Source organism: Panthera leo, chromosome D4, assembly GCF_018350215.1.
Source record: "Panthera leo isolate Ple1 chromosome D4, P.leo_Ple1_pat1.1, whole genome shotgun sequence".
NCBI classification, from domain to species: Eukaryota; Metazoa; Chordata; class Mammalia; order Carnivora; family Felidae; genus Panthera; species Panthera leo.
This window is the reverse complement of record NC_056691.1, coordinates 88,894,810-88,911,243: the sequence shown is the minus strand read 5'-3', so window position 1 is coordinate 88,911,243 and position 16,434 is coordinate 88,894,810. Positions and strand designations below refer to the sequence as shown.

The 16,434-nt window shown below is 60.0% G+C and overlaps 1 protein-coding gene across 1 annotated transcript; it reads left to right on the top strand.

The window, feature by feature from the left end:
* The first annotated feature begins 2,162 nt into the window (after positions 1-2,162).
* FAM78A (family with sequence similarity 78 member A) lies at positions 2,163-14,881 on the top strand. The gene is made up of 2 exons (XM_042913173.1): positions 2,163-3,125; positions 14,046-14,881. Exons 1-2 carry the CDS (start codon positions 2,803-2,805, stop codon positions 14,572-14,574), a joined length of 852 nt encoding a protein of 283 aa, XP_042769107.1. The 5' UTR covers positions 2,163-2,802; the 3' UTR covers positions 14,575-14,881.
* Positions 14,882-16,434: the final 1,553 nt, after the last annotated feature.

Genomic DNA, 16,434 nt, shown 5'->3' with positions numbered 1-16,434 from the left:
CCCTCATTGGCACGCAAGATGGTCAGGCTTGAAGGGGTCAGGATGATCTGTCCCCCAGCCGGCTGTGGGTACCTTTGGAAGTCAGAGTCATGGGGGTGGGGCGGGGGCAGAGCATGGCTCTACTGTGGCTGCCAGGTTTTCTGATGTCACAAACCACCTGGCCTTTCCCTGGGGGGGGGGGGGGGGTAAACTGCAAGGTGGGGGTGGGGCGGTTGGCTTCAGGCAGCTTAGAGAGGTTCACAGTTATCCTACCGCCGCCCAGGGCCAAACCCTCCTTGAACCTCTGCACTCAGATATCTGGGGTCCCAGGATCGGCTGGGCCACCTACCAGGGCCCTAGGGCAAGTCTCTGGGGTCTCCCAGCTTTGCATTCCAGCTCTGTGAGGAATGCATAAGTGACCTCCTGATGAATGAAATGATGAAGCTTGTCCACCACTTACCACAGTTGGGGCTCAACAGGCCTGACCACCTGTCAGCGTGCCAAGAGGCTCAGTCCCAGGCACCCTTTCCCCAGACTTCTCTCCCCCACCCCAAGCTTCCCAGCCCTGGAGCCTCCCGGGACCCCTGTCCTGTTTCCACTCCGACACGGCCCCACCTTGGCCAGGAACACCAGGACGGTGCAACCCTTCTCCCCAGACAGGCTGCCCAGTTCAAAGGGCAGAGGAGCCCCCCCTGGACCAGAGACAGAACCCGAACTACACTACCCAGAATTCCCGGGGCTAGCCAAAAAGGAAATGTCGTTTATGCAAGGAGAGGCTCAGCTCCCCACAAGCTGCAGAGGGGGAGAGAGGGGGGAGACGGGGAGAGGATTAGCAGGGGGAGGGCGGGCTGTGTGCGGGGAGCGAGGGTGGAGAGCTGGGCGGGCGGCGAGGAGGAGGCGGCGCCCGCCCGCCGCCGCCGCCGCCGCCGCCTGCGGACCTGCATCCCCGCGGGGCCGGCGAGCGGGCGGCGGTCCCTGCGTGCGCTGCGCTCCGGCCGGCGGCTGCGGGCGGACGCGGGGCCAGGCCGGCGCAGGGGCTGAGTTTCTGCAAAGTTTGACCTGGTTGCCTTTCCGATGCTGCAGCAGAGCGAGGCAGCGCGGGGCGCGCCAGGCGGCTGCGGCGCGGCGGCGGGGCTGAGCGGCGACAGCACGCTCACAATGATCATAAAATAAAGCGGGCGCGCGGGGTGGGGGCGAGAGAGCCCCGAGCCTCAGCCCTCCGCCCCCGGCCACCCACTGGCAGCCCCGAGCTAGGAGGAGGTGGGGGCCGGGGGCGCCCACGGTCGCCCCAGACCCCAGTAGAGCCAAAGGACACTGCCCGGGGGAAGGGGGGGGGGACGCCCCGAGGACGTGCCCGCGGCGGGGTCAGGGGCGTCCGGAGGGCGGCGGCCGGGGCGCGCGGAGCGGCCCGAGGGGCAGGTGAGTCGGTGGCGCCGCCCGGGTGGGGGCGTGCGCGCCAAAGTTGCCCGGCGGCGGTGAGCGCGCCCGACGCGCGGGGACCCGGGGCCGCTTGGGGCTGGCGAGGTGGGGGACAGAGGCGCCCGACGCGGCGGGGCTGGGGCACTGCACCCTCCGGAGTCGGAGGATCCCGGCCCGGGAAGGGGCGCACGCCCGATCGCACCGGCCTGCGGGGTGGCACTGCGCCCCCAGGGGGCCGGAGGGACCCGGCGGGGAAGGGGCGCCGGCGGCGAGGCGGTAGGGGCAGTGCCAGGGCGGGCAAGTCCACGCGGCCCACTGCAGTGCCAGCCGGTCGCCCCCGCCCCCCGCCCCCCACGCCACTCCCAGGCCGGGAGGTGTCAGCGGAGATGTCACGGGCGGCGATTATTCGCTGGTGCGCGCGGTCGTGCAGCCGCCACTGACGGGGCGGGCGGAGGTGGGGGGGGGGGGGGTGGGCCGCCGCCTCCGGGGAGACCGCCCAGAGCTGCGCCGTCAGCTCTGCAGCCCGCGCACACGCGTCGCCGCCTCGCGCGTTCCCCGCAGCAAAGTTCGGCTCAACTTTGAGGCGGGCCTTGACGCCCTGTCCCTTCCACCCCCCCCGACCAGGTCCTCGGCGGTCGCGGCGAGCCGGGCGGCGGCCCCAGCGCAGCCCCGGAGCCCCGCACGGCGGCGGGCGGCGACAGCGACAGCGGCGGGGGGACGCGGGGCGCCCGCGTGGGGGCGTCGGCCCGCGCCCGCGAGTGGGCGCCGACGGGGACCCGCGCCGCGCCGCGCTCCTCGGGGACCCCGCGGGCGGCCGGTGCCCGGCGCTCGCCTCCTGGAAGCCGCGGGTCGGCGCTCGCCCCCGAGGGCGCCGGGGCCTCCGCGCTCGAACAGAAACTGCTCTTCCATTGATTGGGCCCCGTTGGGCGAGCGGCCGGTGCGTGTGCCCCGAGCGAGCGCGTGCGGAAGGCAGAGGGCAGGAAGTAGGACTTCTGCAGCGACGGTGGCGGCGCGGCGCAGGGGACGGAGCCTTCCTTATTTATGTGTCTGCCGGCGTTCGCCTTCGCCGCCCGAGGACTTCAGGGAGCGTCTCCGAGCTGCGTTCCCCGCGTGTGAGGCACCGAAGGGCTGGCTGTCTGAGCACCATGATTACCCATTAACCTCCAAACTTTCCTTTTTCTTAACCCAAAGAATATCGGTGATTTTTGTCCACTGCTAGCAGAAGAGGAGAGGACCCAGGGCTCTTGAAATGCAGCAAAATCCTTATTTCTAAGCAGGCCCGAGGTAGTGATATGCAGACCCCCTCTACTCAGTGAAGTTTTCTATCCTATGGATATCGGTCTTGAGATTTGAGATTGGAGAGCAGTCCTGTCTGCACTGGGTCCCGCAACCTCCATCCTTTCAATGCCCAGTTTTCTCTGGGACTGCTGGCCTTCCCTGGAGATCAGAGCGCTGCTTTGTGCCATGGGCTGTATTCAGAGCATCGGGGGCAAAGCCAGAGTCTTCCGGGAAGGCATCACCGTGATTGACGTGAAAGCCTCTATTGACCCCATCCCCACCAGCATCGATGAGTCCTCCAGCGTGGTGCTCCGCTACAGGACACCCCACTTCCGTGCCTCGGCCCAGGTGGTCATGCCACCCATCCCCAAGAAAGAGACCTGGGTCGTTGGCTGGATCCAGGCGTGCAGCCACATGGAGTTCTACAACCAGTACGGGGAACAGGGCATGTGAGTACTGCTCAGACACAAGCTGTCGGGGGTGGGGGGCTGCTCGGGGTGGGGAGCTTGGAGGCCTGGGGTGGGAGGGAAGCTTCGGGCAGCGGTGGAAGCCGTCCCTGTGTCCTCCTTGGCCAGGTGCTCTCCAGGGTTTGCCTGGTGATTCGGATTGGGGTCACGGCTCTGGGACCTCTCTTCCTGCTGTCACCGGCCCCTGGGGTTCCTGCGTCCTTCCCCGCGAGATGCTGAGAAAGCAGAGGCACATTCCACCAGGTGTCTCTTTTGGCAAAACAAGCGTGCTGTCCTGGGGCTGCTAGAGAGGCTGAGGCTTGGCACCCCCCCCCCTCGCTTGGGTGGGGGCTCAGGCCTCCCGGAGAGGTCCATGTGGCGGAAGTTAAGGAGAAGACAGTGGAGCCCTCCATAGTTACTTGCACAGGTGCTGGGCTCGAACTTGTCTCTGCAGTGTTTTCACATGCATATCAGGACGGGGAGGTGGTGGTGGTGGGGGAATGCTTTGCTGTTCCGGTGTTTTGCTTGAGAGGGTGGCTCGTTTTAGAAACCGAGCCTTCTCGGTTCAGGGTATAGCGTTTTTCTCTCCCCGAGGCAGAAGGCCGCTTGATGTAGACATCCTGTGTCAGTGTCCAGAAGGCTCCAGAGGGGCCCTCACAGCTGAGAGGAGCCCACTGGCCTCTTCCCTCCAGCCTGGGGTCCGGAACGTTCCCAGGACAATGCACGTCTGGGTGCAGGACACGGGGAGCTGGCACCTTCTTTCCTGGCATGCGCTGGGGTTCCTGGGGGCGGTCGTCCCAGTGTGGAAAGAGAAGAGGTGGACAGAAAGGAAAGCCTCTTGGCTTCCAGGGCCGCCTGAAGACAGGGAGGTGAAAATAGCTGTTTCCGAGCACGAGGTCGCTCTGAGAGAGCGAGGCGGGCCCCAGGGACAGCTTCCCAACCGTGCCCGGGACTGGCGGGGGATACTCTCCCACGGCCAGCCTCTCCAGGTGCGTGCTGCTTCTTCCCGGTTCTTCAAGGGAGGAGCGGAGCAGGGGAGCCCCCGGGACTTGGGCCTTTTCCCGGGTCTCAGAACATCCTGGGCCCCTCCGAAATTAGAGGGGGCGGGGAGGGGATGGAAGGTGGCAAGACGCTAAATCCCATTGCGTTTCCTTAATGACTCTGAAGTTGTAAGGCAAACAAGAGAAACGCGGTAAAGCGTAAAACGAGGGCGTAAACAGGATCACCCCACAGGGGCCCACGCGGGGCATGTCCCTCCATCAGCCTGATGTCTCTACCCAAGGCCCTTTCATTCTCCAAAGTGGCTTTTAACTCGGTGTGTGTGTGTGTGTGTGTGTGTGTGTGTGTGAGGGGGGGTGCTGACTTTCCATTGCAAGAAGGGAAACATGATTCTGAGTTATTCGGTGTGGACTAGATCCTAGGAAGCCTTCAGCCAGAAACCTTTTTTGGACCCTGCAAAGGATCCGGGACGAGTGACAAGACACAGGCGCAGAGGGTTTTCTGGGGGTTTGAGGCACAGGCTACGTTCTTCCCGAGAAGGGGTAGGGAAGGCAGAGGGTTTTGCTGACCATGGAAAGATTGGAAAGATCCGAGCGCCGGGAGGAAGTTGGGGGAGAACCAAAGGGGCTGAGTGCCGAGGCGGCGCGGCGGGCAGCGAGGAGGAACAGGCCCGGCCGGGGCCTCCAGTTCCCCATCTGCACACAGGGACTTAAAGCCTCCGCTCTGAGCTTTCAGGCACTGTTGCTGGAGGCAGGCCTGAGGCCGGAGACCCGAGATGACTTTCCCTTTCTGTGCCAGTCCTTGGTTCCTGGTTAGAGGAACCCAGTGCGCACCTAGACTGCAGTCAGGCAGACCTGGGCGGGCGTCCAGGCTCTGCCACTTTCCAGGGTGTGTGACCTCAGCCACTCTGACCCTCGGTTTCCCCGTCTGCAAGTAGGGCCAGTCATAGTCCTTGCCCTATAGCTTTTACTGCGAGAATTACGAGAGATGACGTTTGTCAAGCAGTCGGCACGGCCCCAAGCCCTCGGTGGTCTTTAGCGTGGTTATTATGTGAGCGTTCTTCTCTCCTGGGGGGGGGGGGGTGGGGGTGAGCCACGGTGTCCGTAAAAAGTTGAGAATCGTGGCCGAATCCGGGCAGATCAAACTTCTCCTGGGAGTGAAGTTTCTCCTGAGCCCAGGTCTCTCTCGTTCACAAAGCACCCACTTCCTGACTTTTAAAAATGTTAAAATAGCGCAAGTCACGAATGATTTGAGCTCTCCGAGGTTGAAGGCCGTTTTGTGTGCTTTCCATTTGCTTCCTTTTGTTTCCTCCTCTGCCCTGCCCTGCCCCCACCCTCCCCCCCCCCCGCCCCCTCTCGGGTCCCCCTGCACCCGCTCTTCCTGCCTCCGCACTCCCGGCTGGGGCAGGGGCAGGACCAGCTCCACAGAAGGGCAGAACCTGAGGCTCCCTGGACAGGGGCCGTGTGGAGCCATCCCCCCCGCCAGCCACCTCGTGTGCCGGGTGACAGCCGCCAGGGCGGATAAGGAGAGAACTGCCCGCAGGTGGCTCTGAGGGACCAGTGAGAGGACGGTGCTAGGTGACCACCGTGGGGCTGAGACGCTGAGTTGGAAACAGCTCCACTTACCACGGATTGGCCAAATCGTGCTAAAAAGTGGAATTAGCAGAGAGCATGGCTCCTGAGCTCTGTATTCGACCGGCAGCCTCTGCAAATGAGAAGGGCTTGTTTAGAGAAAGCCTGATGTCTGCTCCTTCTTGAGCATCGGAAACATTTAGGTGCCATCTTCCCAACCCCAAACTACGCTCTTTCCTGTTTTGTTTTGTTTTTTTTTTTTTTTATATTTAACGTTTATTCAATTTAAAAAAAAATTTTTTTTTAATGTTATTTTTGAGACAGAGAGAGACAGAGCATGAACGGGGGAGGGTCAGAGAGAGGGAGACACAGAATCTGAAACAGGCTCCGGGCTCTGAGCGGTCAGCACAGAGCCCGACGCGGGGCTCGAACTCACGGACCGCGAGATCGTGACCTGAGCTGAAGTCGGCCGCTTAACCGACTGAGCCACCCAGGCGCCCCACGTTTATTCAATTTAGAGAGAGAGAGAGACAAAGAGAGAGTCAGAGCATGATCAGGGGGAGGGGCAGAGAGAGAGGGAGACAGAGGATCCGAAATGGGCTCCAGGCTCCGAGCGGTCGGCACAGAGCCCGACGCGGGGCTCGAACTCACGATCGCGGGGCACGATCTCAATGCCAGGAGCACCCAGCGCCCCCGCTGTGATCTCCAGACCCTGCCCGATGTCTCCGGGAAGGGTGCAGAGTCACCCTCGAATGAGAACCGCCAGACTAGACCCAGACGATCGAGATCATTAGAATGAAACCCACGCCCGGGACCTCAGTGGCCAGGGGAGAGGGAAGCCAGGTGGCAAAGGTTAAGGTCAGGGCTCCCGTTCTCTACGAACGGGCTTGTATCCAAAATATTAATTCCAAATCCTTAACCGGAACCCGTAATACCCTTTGACGTTATCCCTGCTTAAAATTAATCCCTAATCCGGGAGAACTTTGCAGAATGACATCCCGGGCTGGAAATACATGCGGTGGAACTGTCACACAAGCCACCTCGGTGATTCCCCGACTCCTCCAGAGGAGAGCCATGGAGCGCCGAGTTTCTCCGTGCCAGCTTCACGGGATTCTATATGGTTTTCGGGCCAGCCCACATTGCTTTAAAAGCCACCTCCCCCCACCCCAAACTGTTGGAGACACCTGTCTTCACAACCCCATCCTCCGCAATTCCTCAGCCACCACCTGTCAGCCGGCACAGCCTTCTAAGTGACAAGTCACAGTTTCTAGCCCGTGCGGGAGACGCTTCATGTTGTCCCTCGTTTGCCCTTCTCTGAAGCTCTCAGGGCGGCCGGCCCACGGCCAAGGCCAAAGGGCAGACTTGGGGGTGAAGTGGGGGGAATAGCTCAAGAGACAGGGTCTCTCGGGGGGACAGTGCCACCTCCCCTCACCCTTGTCCCCCTGGTCCAGCCGGGTGCGGATCCTAGCTCCGCCCTCCCGCGGTGCTGTGACCTTGAGACCAGTCTCTTAGCCTCTCCGGGCCTCTCTGTTCCCATCTGTGAGATGGGGAGAATGGTCCCTTCCCTCCCTGGGTTGCTGTGAGGGGTTAAATGAGATAGTGCACGATAAGAGCTCAGCACAGTGCCCGGCACACACGATGCACTCGATCCACGACGGGTGTCGGTGTGATAGCTGCTCGTAGTTGATTATTAAATCTGGGATGCCTGGCGGAGTCAGCGGGAAGGCTGCTGTACGTAGAGCCGCTCTCTCTTCCGGGGTTGGGTGTCGCGGACCCGCCTACGGCGTGAGAGCCTTGAGCGAGGAGGCCTGCCAGGTCCTTCCAGCCAGCACACGGGGGGGACACCTGCTTCGGGACCACAAGGAGGCTGGTGGGAAGGGGCCAGGCGGGGGCGCAGGGACTGAGGCCACAGGCCGGTGGCAGGACGCCGGAGCTGGGTGATGAACAGAGCTGCCCGGGCTCCCCTCCCAGTGTCCCAAGGACGTCATGGGGCCCTCCTTTTATGACGAGGACACAGCCTGTGAGACCTGAGGCCACTTGCCCAAGGAGGCTTGCTCTGCTCCAGCGGTGACCACGTGGCCCCTTCCTGCAGCCGCGGGCCCACACAGAACAATCGAGGACGAAGCTTCCTCTCTGGGACCGGAAGGCTGCCTCCCCCCATCTGCTGGGCCCTGGCAGAGGCGAGGGTGGCGTGGGTGGGAGAGGGAAGTCCTTGTTTCCAGGCTTTGGGGCGGGAGGAAGTGAGGGGGACTGCCCAGCCCAAAGAGAGCTCCCCACGGACCGGCCCCAGCCAAGCGATGGCTCCAACCCTCACCTTCCGAAAACAAAAGCTGGCTGCGCCCAGAGACGTGCGAGGAGGCACCCGACAGCCGTGGCAATCAGGGAAATAACAAATTAAATCCTGAGAGCTTCTGTTCTTTGCCGATCGGCTCCGGGTAGAAACGCAGCCGATTCGGTGTTGGGGTTGGGGGGAAATGGACAGCCTCACGGGCTGTTTGAGGGGGTACATACAGTTCAGGCAGCGTCTAGAAGGTGGGTTTGGCTGGCTCTGTTACAATTTCAAACCTACATGCCCTTCAGTGCTGTTCTACCTGTAGAGTTTGTCTCACAGGGACTTTGAGCACCTGGCCCGGGGCCTGGCATAGGGTAGGCGTACAAAAAACATCTGAACAACAACAACAAATTGCCTAATGTGTGAATGGAAGACCCAGGCCAGAAGCATGTATATATGAGGAAGAAAACTCCAGCACTTGCAAAAAAAAAAAAATTTTTTTTAAGTATAAGGGGACGCCTGGGTGGCTCAGTCGGGTAAGCATCCGACTTTGGCTCAGGTCGTGATCTCACGGTTCGCGAGTTTGAGCCTCACGCTGGGCTCTGGGCTGACAGCGTGGAGTCTGCTTGGGATCCTCTGTCTCCCTCTCCCTGCCCCTCCCCTCCTTGTGCCCTCGCTCGCTCGCTCTCACTCTGCCTCTCCGAAATAAAACGTTTTTTTTAAAAGTTGTAAAGCATGTAGCGTAGGAACCCATTTTTGTTTAAAAGAAAACACTGTGAATGGGAACACGTACTGTGGGTCTATGCAGAGAAAGGTCTAGAAGGATGTTTACCAAAGCGTAATGTGGTGAGTAACCTCAGTGAGGTGGGGGTGGGCGTGGAAGACGTGGCTTTCCTTTCTCACTTCATATACTTCTCTATAGCGTTTTTTTTTTTTTAAAGAAAAACACAGCTTTTACAACTAAAAATTAAGATTAGGCGCCGTTGGTCCTTTCCAGGGGATATGGTGCTGGGGCCTGGATGAAGGGGGGGGGGGTGGGCTGCAAAAGGAGTGGGGCTTGGTTTTTGGGGGAGCCCTGGGAGCAGGCGGTGGGGGGACACCCCCAGACCCTCCCTCGGAGAGCAGGTGCCTAGTGGGAAGGGGCTGGCCTGGCAGGCGGCCACACGGGGCAGAAATCAGGAAACTGGGCTCCCGGTTGCAAACTTTTGCAGAATTTGAACGTTTTGCAAATTGTACAAGACCATGAGATCTGTAAAACTGGGGACCGGGTGAGATAAGCCCTAAGTGCCAGTGGGACCAGTGTGGCCAGAAAAGCCTCGGTCCAAGCAGCCCTCTTGCCCTCAAGCCTCAACTCCTTGTCTGTAAATGAGTTTCTCAGAGCATCTAACGGGCATCAGTTGTGGGATGTGAAATAATATTGAAGTGAACTCAGTTAAGCCTAAGTACAACTGTAATTTAATGTTTATTTTTGAGAGAGAGAGAGACAGTGCGAGCAGGGGAGGGGCAGAGAGAGAGGGAGACACGAATCGCAAGCAGGCTCCAGGCTCTGAGCCGTCAGCACAGAGCCCGATGTGGGGCTCGAACTCACAAACCATGAGATCGTGACCTGAGCTGAGGTCGGCGCTTAACCAACAGAGCCACCCAGGTGCCTTGATACAACTGTAATTTAAAGCAACGTATTTATTTGAATGTATATTTGGGGGAAAAATGTATCTAGGACACTCAACGTGTTATTTCCGTGTGTTTCTTAGGAAAAACTAAATGCAATTTTTTAAAAAAATGATTGATTTTAAGTCAATAATAGTACAGGAAGTATATAGAATGTAGATGGGACCAAAGTGAACAGAGATGGGAAGTTTGGAAACTCTGCTCTGAGACCCCTGTCTGGGGTCCAGTCTGGCTCTGGGGTCCAGAACTCAAAACGCGGTCAGAGCCCCGGGAGAGGCTGGGGAAACCCTGGAGGTGTGAGGGGCCATCTGTTTTGGGGGGAGAGCCCTCCAGGCTCTTCCCGGGCGGCTGGGAGAGGTGTGCTCCTGTCGTCCAAGGTCAATGAAAGGGCCAGCCTCACCTTCCCTCCGAGGCACCGCGCTGGGCATCCCTGATTTCCTTCACCCCCACCCAGAGGCTTTTGCCCCCGTGATGCTCCCCGGCCCCCAGGGGTGGCCCTCAGCATCACTTCTACCCGCCTCGGTCTCCAGGGAAGGCCTTTCTAACCCCTTCAGACCCACACCCTCGGCCAGCTGTGATGCTCGAGCTCGTGTGTGTATGTGTGTGTGTGTGTGAGTGTTGGGCGAGGCCTGTGTTGGAGGCCTGTGGGTAAGGGCCTCTGTGTGTGTGTGCACATGCGTGTGTGTGTGTGTGCATGGTTGAGTGAGGGTCTTTTGAAACCGCTGGCTAAGAGCTCCCTCAGGTTGCGGGTCCTGGCCTGGCGGCTTTGTGGTTGTGTGACCTTGAGATAGGCCTGTACCGTCTCCAAGCCTCTTGTATAAAACGTGCCCCTCTGATGTGTCCCCAGGGTGGTTGAGGAGAAGCACTGGGGGGACGTACGTACATAGGGTGCCTGACACGTCCTCTGTGCTTAGGGAACATGACCATTGTCACCGGCGTCGCTGCAAGGACAGCGGGTGCTAGGGACAGCTACTCCAGGTGAGACGATGCATGAACGGGGTGGCTTTGGACACTCTAAACTCCTTCAGGAGACCCCCTTTTGGGGCCCAGGCCCTGAAGGCGAGGCCGGGCAGGCCACCCACAGTCACCGATCCAGGCCACCAACACTTATTTGCCTACATCCTGGAGGCCTGGCCCCTGCCCTCTAGAGATCATCACCAAGCGTTCGCATGGTCATCGGATCACCCCTGTGCGTGCTCCAGGAAGCAGCAGGGCGAGGACTGAATTGCATCGGATATGGGGCCACCTGGGTTGGGTCAGCGTGGGCTTCTCTGGGGGGCTCCGGAGCTGAGCCATGAGGAGCAGTGACCCGCACAGGAGGAGGAGGGACACTGGTCCTGGCAGAAGGCCTCGAGACGGGGGGGACAGGAGGGGCACGGCCCATTAGAGTAACTGAGAGCGGCTGGTGGGTCTGGAGCCTGGGGAGGGTGTGCGTGCGTGTGTGTGCACGAGGGGTCCTGGGCTTCAGATGCGTTGGCTTTGAGGGACAGTGCAGACCGATGTGTTTTGACAAGATCACTCCCGCTTCTGGGAGAATATTGTAGGAGGCAGGAGTAGAAGCCGGGAGACCCGGGAGGAGGGAGGGGTCCTGGCCAGGGTGAAGGCAAAGGAGAAGGGGAGTGTGCAGAGGAGAGAGAGTCCAGGATGGTGCCAGGTGCCCGGAGGGTGCAGCGTCCTCCAGTGGCAGGTGCTCTGCAAACACCGACGGCAGGTGCTCTGCACACACTGACGGTGGGTGCTCTGCAAACACCGATGGCGGGCGCTCTGCACACAGACGGCAGGTGCTCTGCAAACACCGATGGCAGGTGCTCTGCACACACTGACGGCAGGTGCTCTGCACACACTGACGGCAGGTGCTCTGCAAACACCGATGGCGGGCGCTCTGCACACACAGATGGCAGGTGCTCTGCAAACACCGATGGCAGGTGCTCTGCACACACTGACGGTGGGTGCTCTGCAAACACCGATGGCGGGTGCTCTGCAAACACTTGGTGAGTGGATGGTGGATGGGGGTTGCCACAGGAACAGGGCATGTGAGGGAGAGTGAGGAGTCTGATTCCGACGTGTGTGTGCACAGTCCTGGGAGCCTTGCTCACACCTTTAAGTGGCCTCTGTGCACCACAGCCCGCCTGTGGGACCTCTGCCGTGCAACAAGGAAAAGGTTCGGTGTGTGCAGGGCTGGGGTCCCACCTCGCCCCCCTCTGCCATGGAGCAAAGAACCGAGGGTCTGCTTTGAAGCTCAAGGTCGTCCCAGAACAAACAGGGAATCTTGGAGGAGGCAGTGACTGCATGCAGTTCATTCCTTTCCAAGCATGTATAATCCCCAAACTGCGGAGGTCACAAAGGCTTCAGATCAGTCAGGGCTGGCACACCTCTAAATGCCCCCCAACATGGTTTCTGGAAGCTTCTACGTATTGCCGTTTATATGTTTATATCAATACATCTAATCATCACAAAAACCTTGCAAGGTGGGTAGGACTATCCTCAGTTAACTGATGAGAAAACGGAGGCTCAGAGACTTGTAACTTAATCAGAGCTAGTAGCTGGACTGAGGCTGGATCCGGGCTGGCGTGTGTCCCCCAGAAGTTGTTCCCTTAACTGCATTCACGCCCACCTCGTCGACTAGGCGGGGGCGGCGGGGGGTGGCTGGGGCCCTGGGGAACAGAGGCAGCCCATGCGGGCCTGTGATGATTGGAAGACAAAGGCCCCGGAACCTGATTCTGAGTAATATCCCACATGAGACACGACCGTCTGCTGGCTCATAAGGACCGTCACCCGCCTGTGACTGGGCCAAGGCTCGGGCATTTGGAGGCTGGGGAGGAAAGGAAACCTGAGGCTGGGGGAGAGGGGGGCCGCTCTGGTGCTGAGCCCCACTCCCTCAAAACAAGCCAGCTCTTAGGAAGTGAAAGACAGCCACTGAAGAGTAAAGTTCCTTTTGCAAGTTTACTTTCTGCCTTGAAAAAAAAGAAAACCTTTTGCAAGTGAGTACGGCCACCGTGAGAGCACAGAGTGGGTGCTTTCTAGGCGCCTGGACACAGGTGGGGCAAAGGCACAGGCTTCTAAGAAATCCAGGACGGGGACCCTAAACTCCTTTTCCGGCCCGTGATACCCACCTGCGAGGAGAGCCGGGTCAGCAGGCTCACGACCTGCTGTGTGGGTGGCCTGCCCGGCCTCGCCTGCCCGTGACTGCTGTGGCCTGTTGGCTTTCGGGGACCGGTGGGGACTTCAGAAATGGGAGGTCGTTTGAGCTGCTGCCCCAGTTCCCTGGGAGTTTGATGAGCTCAGAGCCCGGGGCAGGAGATGGCCTGGTAGGCAGGTGTTACCCTAATTTGTGACTTTTTCAATGAAATGAAAACAGAAATGAAGTAAACAGGAGAATTAGCAAAATCACATGCCTCTCCATCCCTCCCAGGGTGGCCCCAGGTTTGCTAATCGCTGACGTGAAGCGATGCATTTTGGTAGAGGGGTGCGTCTTTAAGTCCATCCACGTCGCTGTGCATCTGTTTCCGGAACGTTCCCATTTCCTCCCCCTGGAACTCTACACCCACGAAACATTGACTCTCCGCCCCCACTCCCCTGGTATCCACTGTTCTACTTTGTTTCTATGAATTTGATGACCCGAGGGAGATCTCCGATACGTGGAATCATACAGTATTTATCCTGTTGTGTCTGACTTATCTTACCCAGCATGATGTCTTCGAGGTTCACCCACGCTGTGGGATATTGCAAAGTTTCCTTCTTTTTCGAGGCTGAAGAATATTCCACTGTGTGGACAGACCCCATTTTGTTTACCCACGCTGCCGTTGATGGACACTGGGGTTTCTCCCACCTTTTGGCCGCTGCGAATCATGCGGCTGTGAACCAGAACGCGTCGCAGGGAGCAGCGTATTCTGGAGAGGACCGCGGGCTTCCTCGGTTGTGCCGAAGTCCGGGTGCAGCACGTCCTGACCTTTGGGATCACAGGGGCCCGGGTGGGAGTGGCCCTGGATGAAGTCTGGCCGCCTGGGTCCCAGGCCCCCACTGCTTGGGGAAGAAAAATCCAGCCCCTGGCTTCACTTTCTTTACCTGCCGGGCGCACGATGGACATGAGTGTTGATGAGTGTTGATGAGTGTTGATGCCCCAGACGCTGCCGTGCTCCCAGCCCCCCGGGAGCACGTGTCCCCAGAGTAACTTAGGACAGGTTGGTGTCCCCTTCCGCCTGAGAGCTACTGTCACAGTAACAGTTGCCACGACCGAGTTGAGATGGTGCAGGAGGACAGGATGTGGCTTTGATGGGGGCTGTGTCTGGGGGAGCCCAGACGTGACGGTGGCTGTCTGTGTGTCATTTGGTGCCGCCCTGGCCCCGCGAGGTAAGCCTCAGGGATGCAGCCTTGTGGGTGGCCGACTGAGTAAACTGGTCTTCCTGTCCTCAGGTCCAGCTGGGAGCTCCCGGACCTCCAGGAGGGCAAGATCGAGGCCATCAGTGACTCAGACGGGGTGAACTACCCCTGGTACGGCAACACCACGGAGACGTGCACCATCGTGGGCCCCACCAAGAGAGACTCCAAGTTCATCATCAGCATGAACGACAACTTCTACCCCAGCGTCACATGGGCCGTGCCCGTCAGTGAGAGCAACGTGGCCAAGCTGACCAACATCTACCGGGACCAGAGCTTCACCACGTGGCTGGTGGCCACCAACACCTCGACCAATGACATGATCATTTTGCAGACGCTGCACTGGCGTATGCAGCTCAGCATCGAGGTGAACCCCAACCGGCCCCTCGGCCAGCGCGCCAGGCTGCGGGAGCCCATCGCCCAGGACCAGCCCAAGATCCTGAGCAAGAACGAGCCGATACCGCCCAGCGCCCTGGTCAAGCCCAATGCCAACGATGCTCAGGTCCTCATGTGGCGGCCCAAGTACGGGCAGCCGCTCGTGGTGATCCCGCCCAAGCACCGGTAACGGCCAGGGCGCCCTGCTAGGCTGGACTCGAATTATAACGTTGCTCCTATCCACACCCGCACGGACTCTTCGGTCATTCAGCAAAATACAACCACTCTACCTTCTCGAGCGGGCGGATCCCACTGTGCAAAGGCCCCGGGATGGCCTCCCCCAGCCCTCTTGGCACCTGCTTCCTTTCGGGGAGGGGGAGGCCCGGCCGGGACACCTGACCCCACGTGCCCCTTCACCTTGGGTCTCCTCTTCCTGGCAGTTCACTCATTCACTTGCAAGCCTCCCCGAATCAACTGCTGTTTCAGTTTTTCTTCTTCTTCTTCTTCTTCTTCGTTTTTTTGTTTTTTGTTTTTGTTTTTTAAACACCTCTTTACGAGGTTCAGGGGCGGGAGGAGGCGGAGCTGGTCATGACCCTGACCGGCACGGCTGCTGATCTGTGAGTGGCGGCTCCCCCCACCCCCCCCCCCGTGGCAGCTCCCTCGTCCCCCCGTCACGCGGCCTTACGTAGACTCGCTTTGCCAAACTTCTTCTGCCTTAAGCTGAATTTAAAGGAAAAAGCCCCAAACCGACAAAGAAATAGGATCTCTTTTCTACCGGACTGTTCACCTTCTGCTAGAGGTGAGGGAGGGGGCAGGGCCAGGGCAGAGAGAGAGGGTGCCTGGCCCCTCCTTCCGGGTGGCTTGGGGGGGGGGGGGCAGGGGGACAGATTTAGACCTAAAACCAGCTGCTCATTCTTTCGTTTCAGCAGAAACGAAACCAGACAGACCACCTAAAGACCCCCCCCCCCCCCCTTCTCTCGGGCTCAGGTGGAAACCCCCGTGCCCCACCCCCCCACCCCATACCTGTGCAGAAGGGATCTGGGCTTCCTTCCTCTCTCTTCTTGGCAGCCTTAACTTGCCTGGGGTGGATCTGGGAGGAGAGAAGGAGGGTTGAGCCCAGGGGATTTTCGCCATCCCTGTCCTCAGCACCCAGCCACAGATGGGTCCGCCTTTCCCTTTTCCGTCCACACTGGCCCCAAACGCCTGGAGGGCCGGCCACCTTGAGCCAGATTTAGTTCCAAGGTAAGAAAGGCGGGTGACTTCCCTCCTGGCTCCTTCTCAGGGGATGCCCCTCCCGGGGGCTCTGGGGGAAGCTGCAAACAGGCTCTGGGCGCCAGTGTCAGAGGTTGGGGAGACGCTGTCCGGCAGGGGGCGGTGGGGGGGGGGTGGTCCTGGATCTGGGGAGGCCGGGAAGGCTGTCGGCAGACACCCCTCTGCTGGTGATTCTCAAGGAAGCAAAGCGGGGCCTCGGGCTGGCGGGGGTCACTTGGGGCCATGGTTGACAGGCATCGGGGCCACTCTGGAGGCTGGTCGGGACAGCGTGGCCAGTCTGGAGGGCCACCTTCCCTCGGGTCCAGGGCCCTCCAGAGCCCTAGGATGGTCCTGAGCGACGCTGAGCCTTCTGCCTTGAAGGCTGCTTGCGGGACCTACGAGGGACACCCCACGGAAGCCCCCCTTCCTCCAGCTTGCCAAACCCCACAGCCACTTCACCTGGCCCTGGGTTTCCAACTAGTAATAATACCCAAGCACAGAAAACCGACAGAAAAGAAAAAGCGTTCATTTCTGCAGCCGATGAGCCACTTGGACGAGCCCCAGTGACAGCGTGGGAGGATGTGGGTCACCTTGCTCTGCTCCTTTATCCACGTGGTAGTATACTTATTCAAGGGGTGCTTCACGTCCAAACTCTCTCTCCAGCCCCGCTCCCGACATCAGGCCCACAGCTGTCCCGGAACGACGGGACTGTGGTTGCCCGCGCGATGCCCGGGAACCCCTTTGTCAGGCCTAGGACCTTCCCCCTGTGCCCCTTGGTGTGTAGGTACCCCGTCGCCCA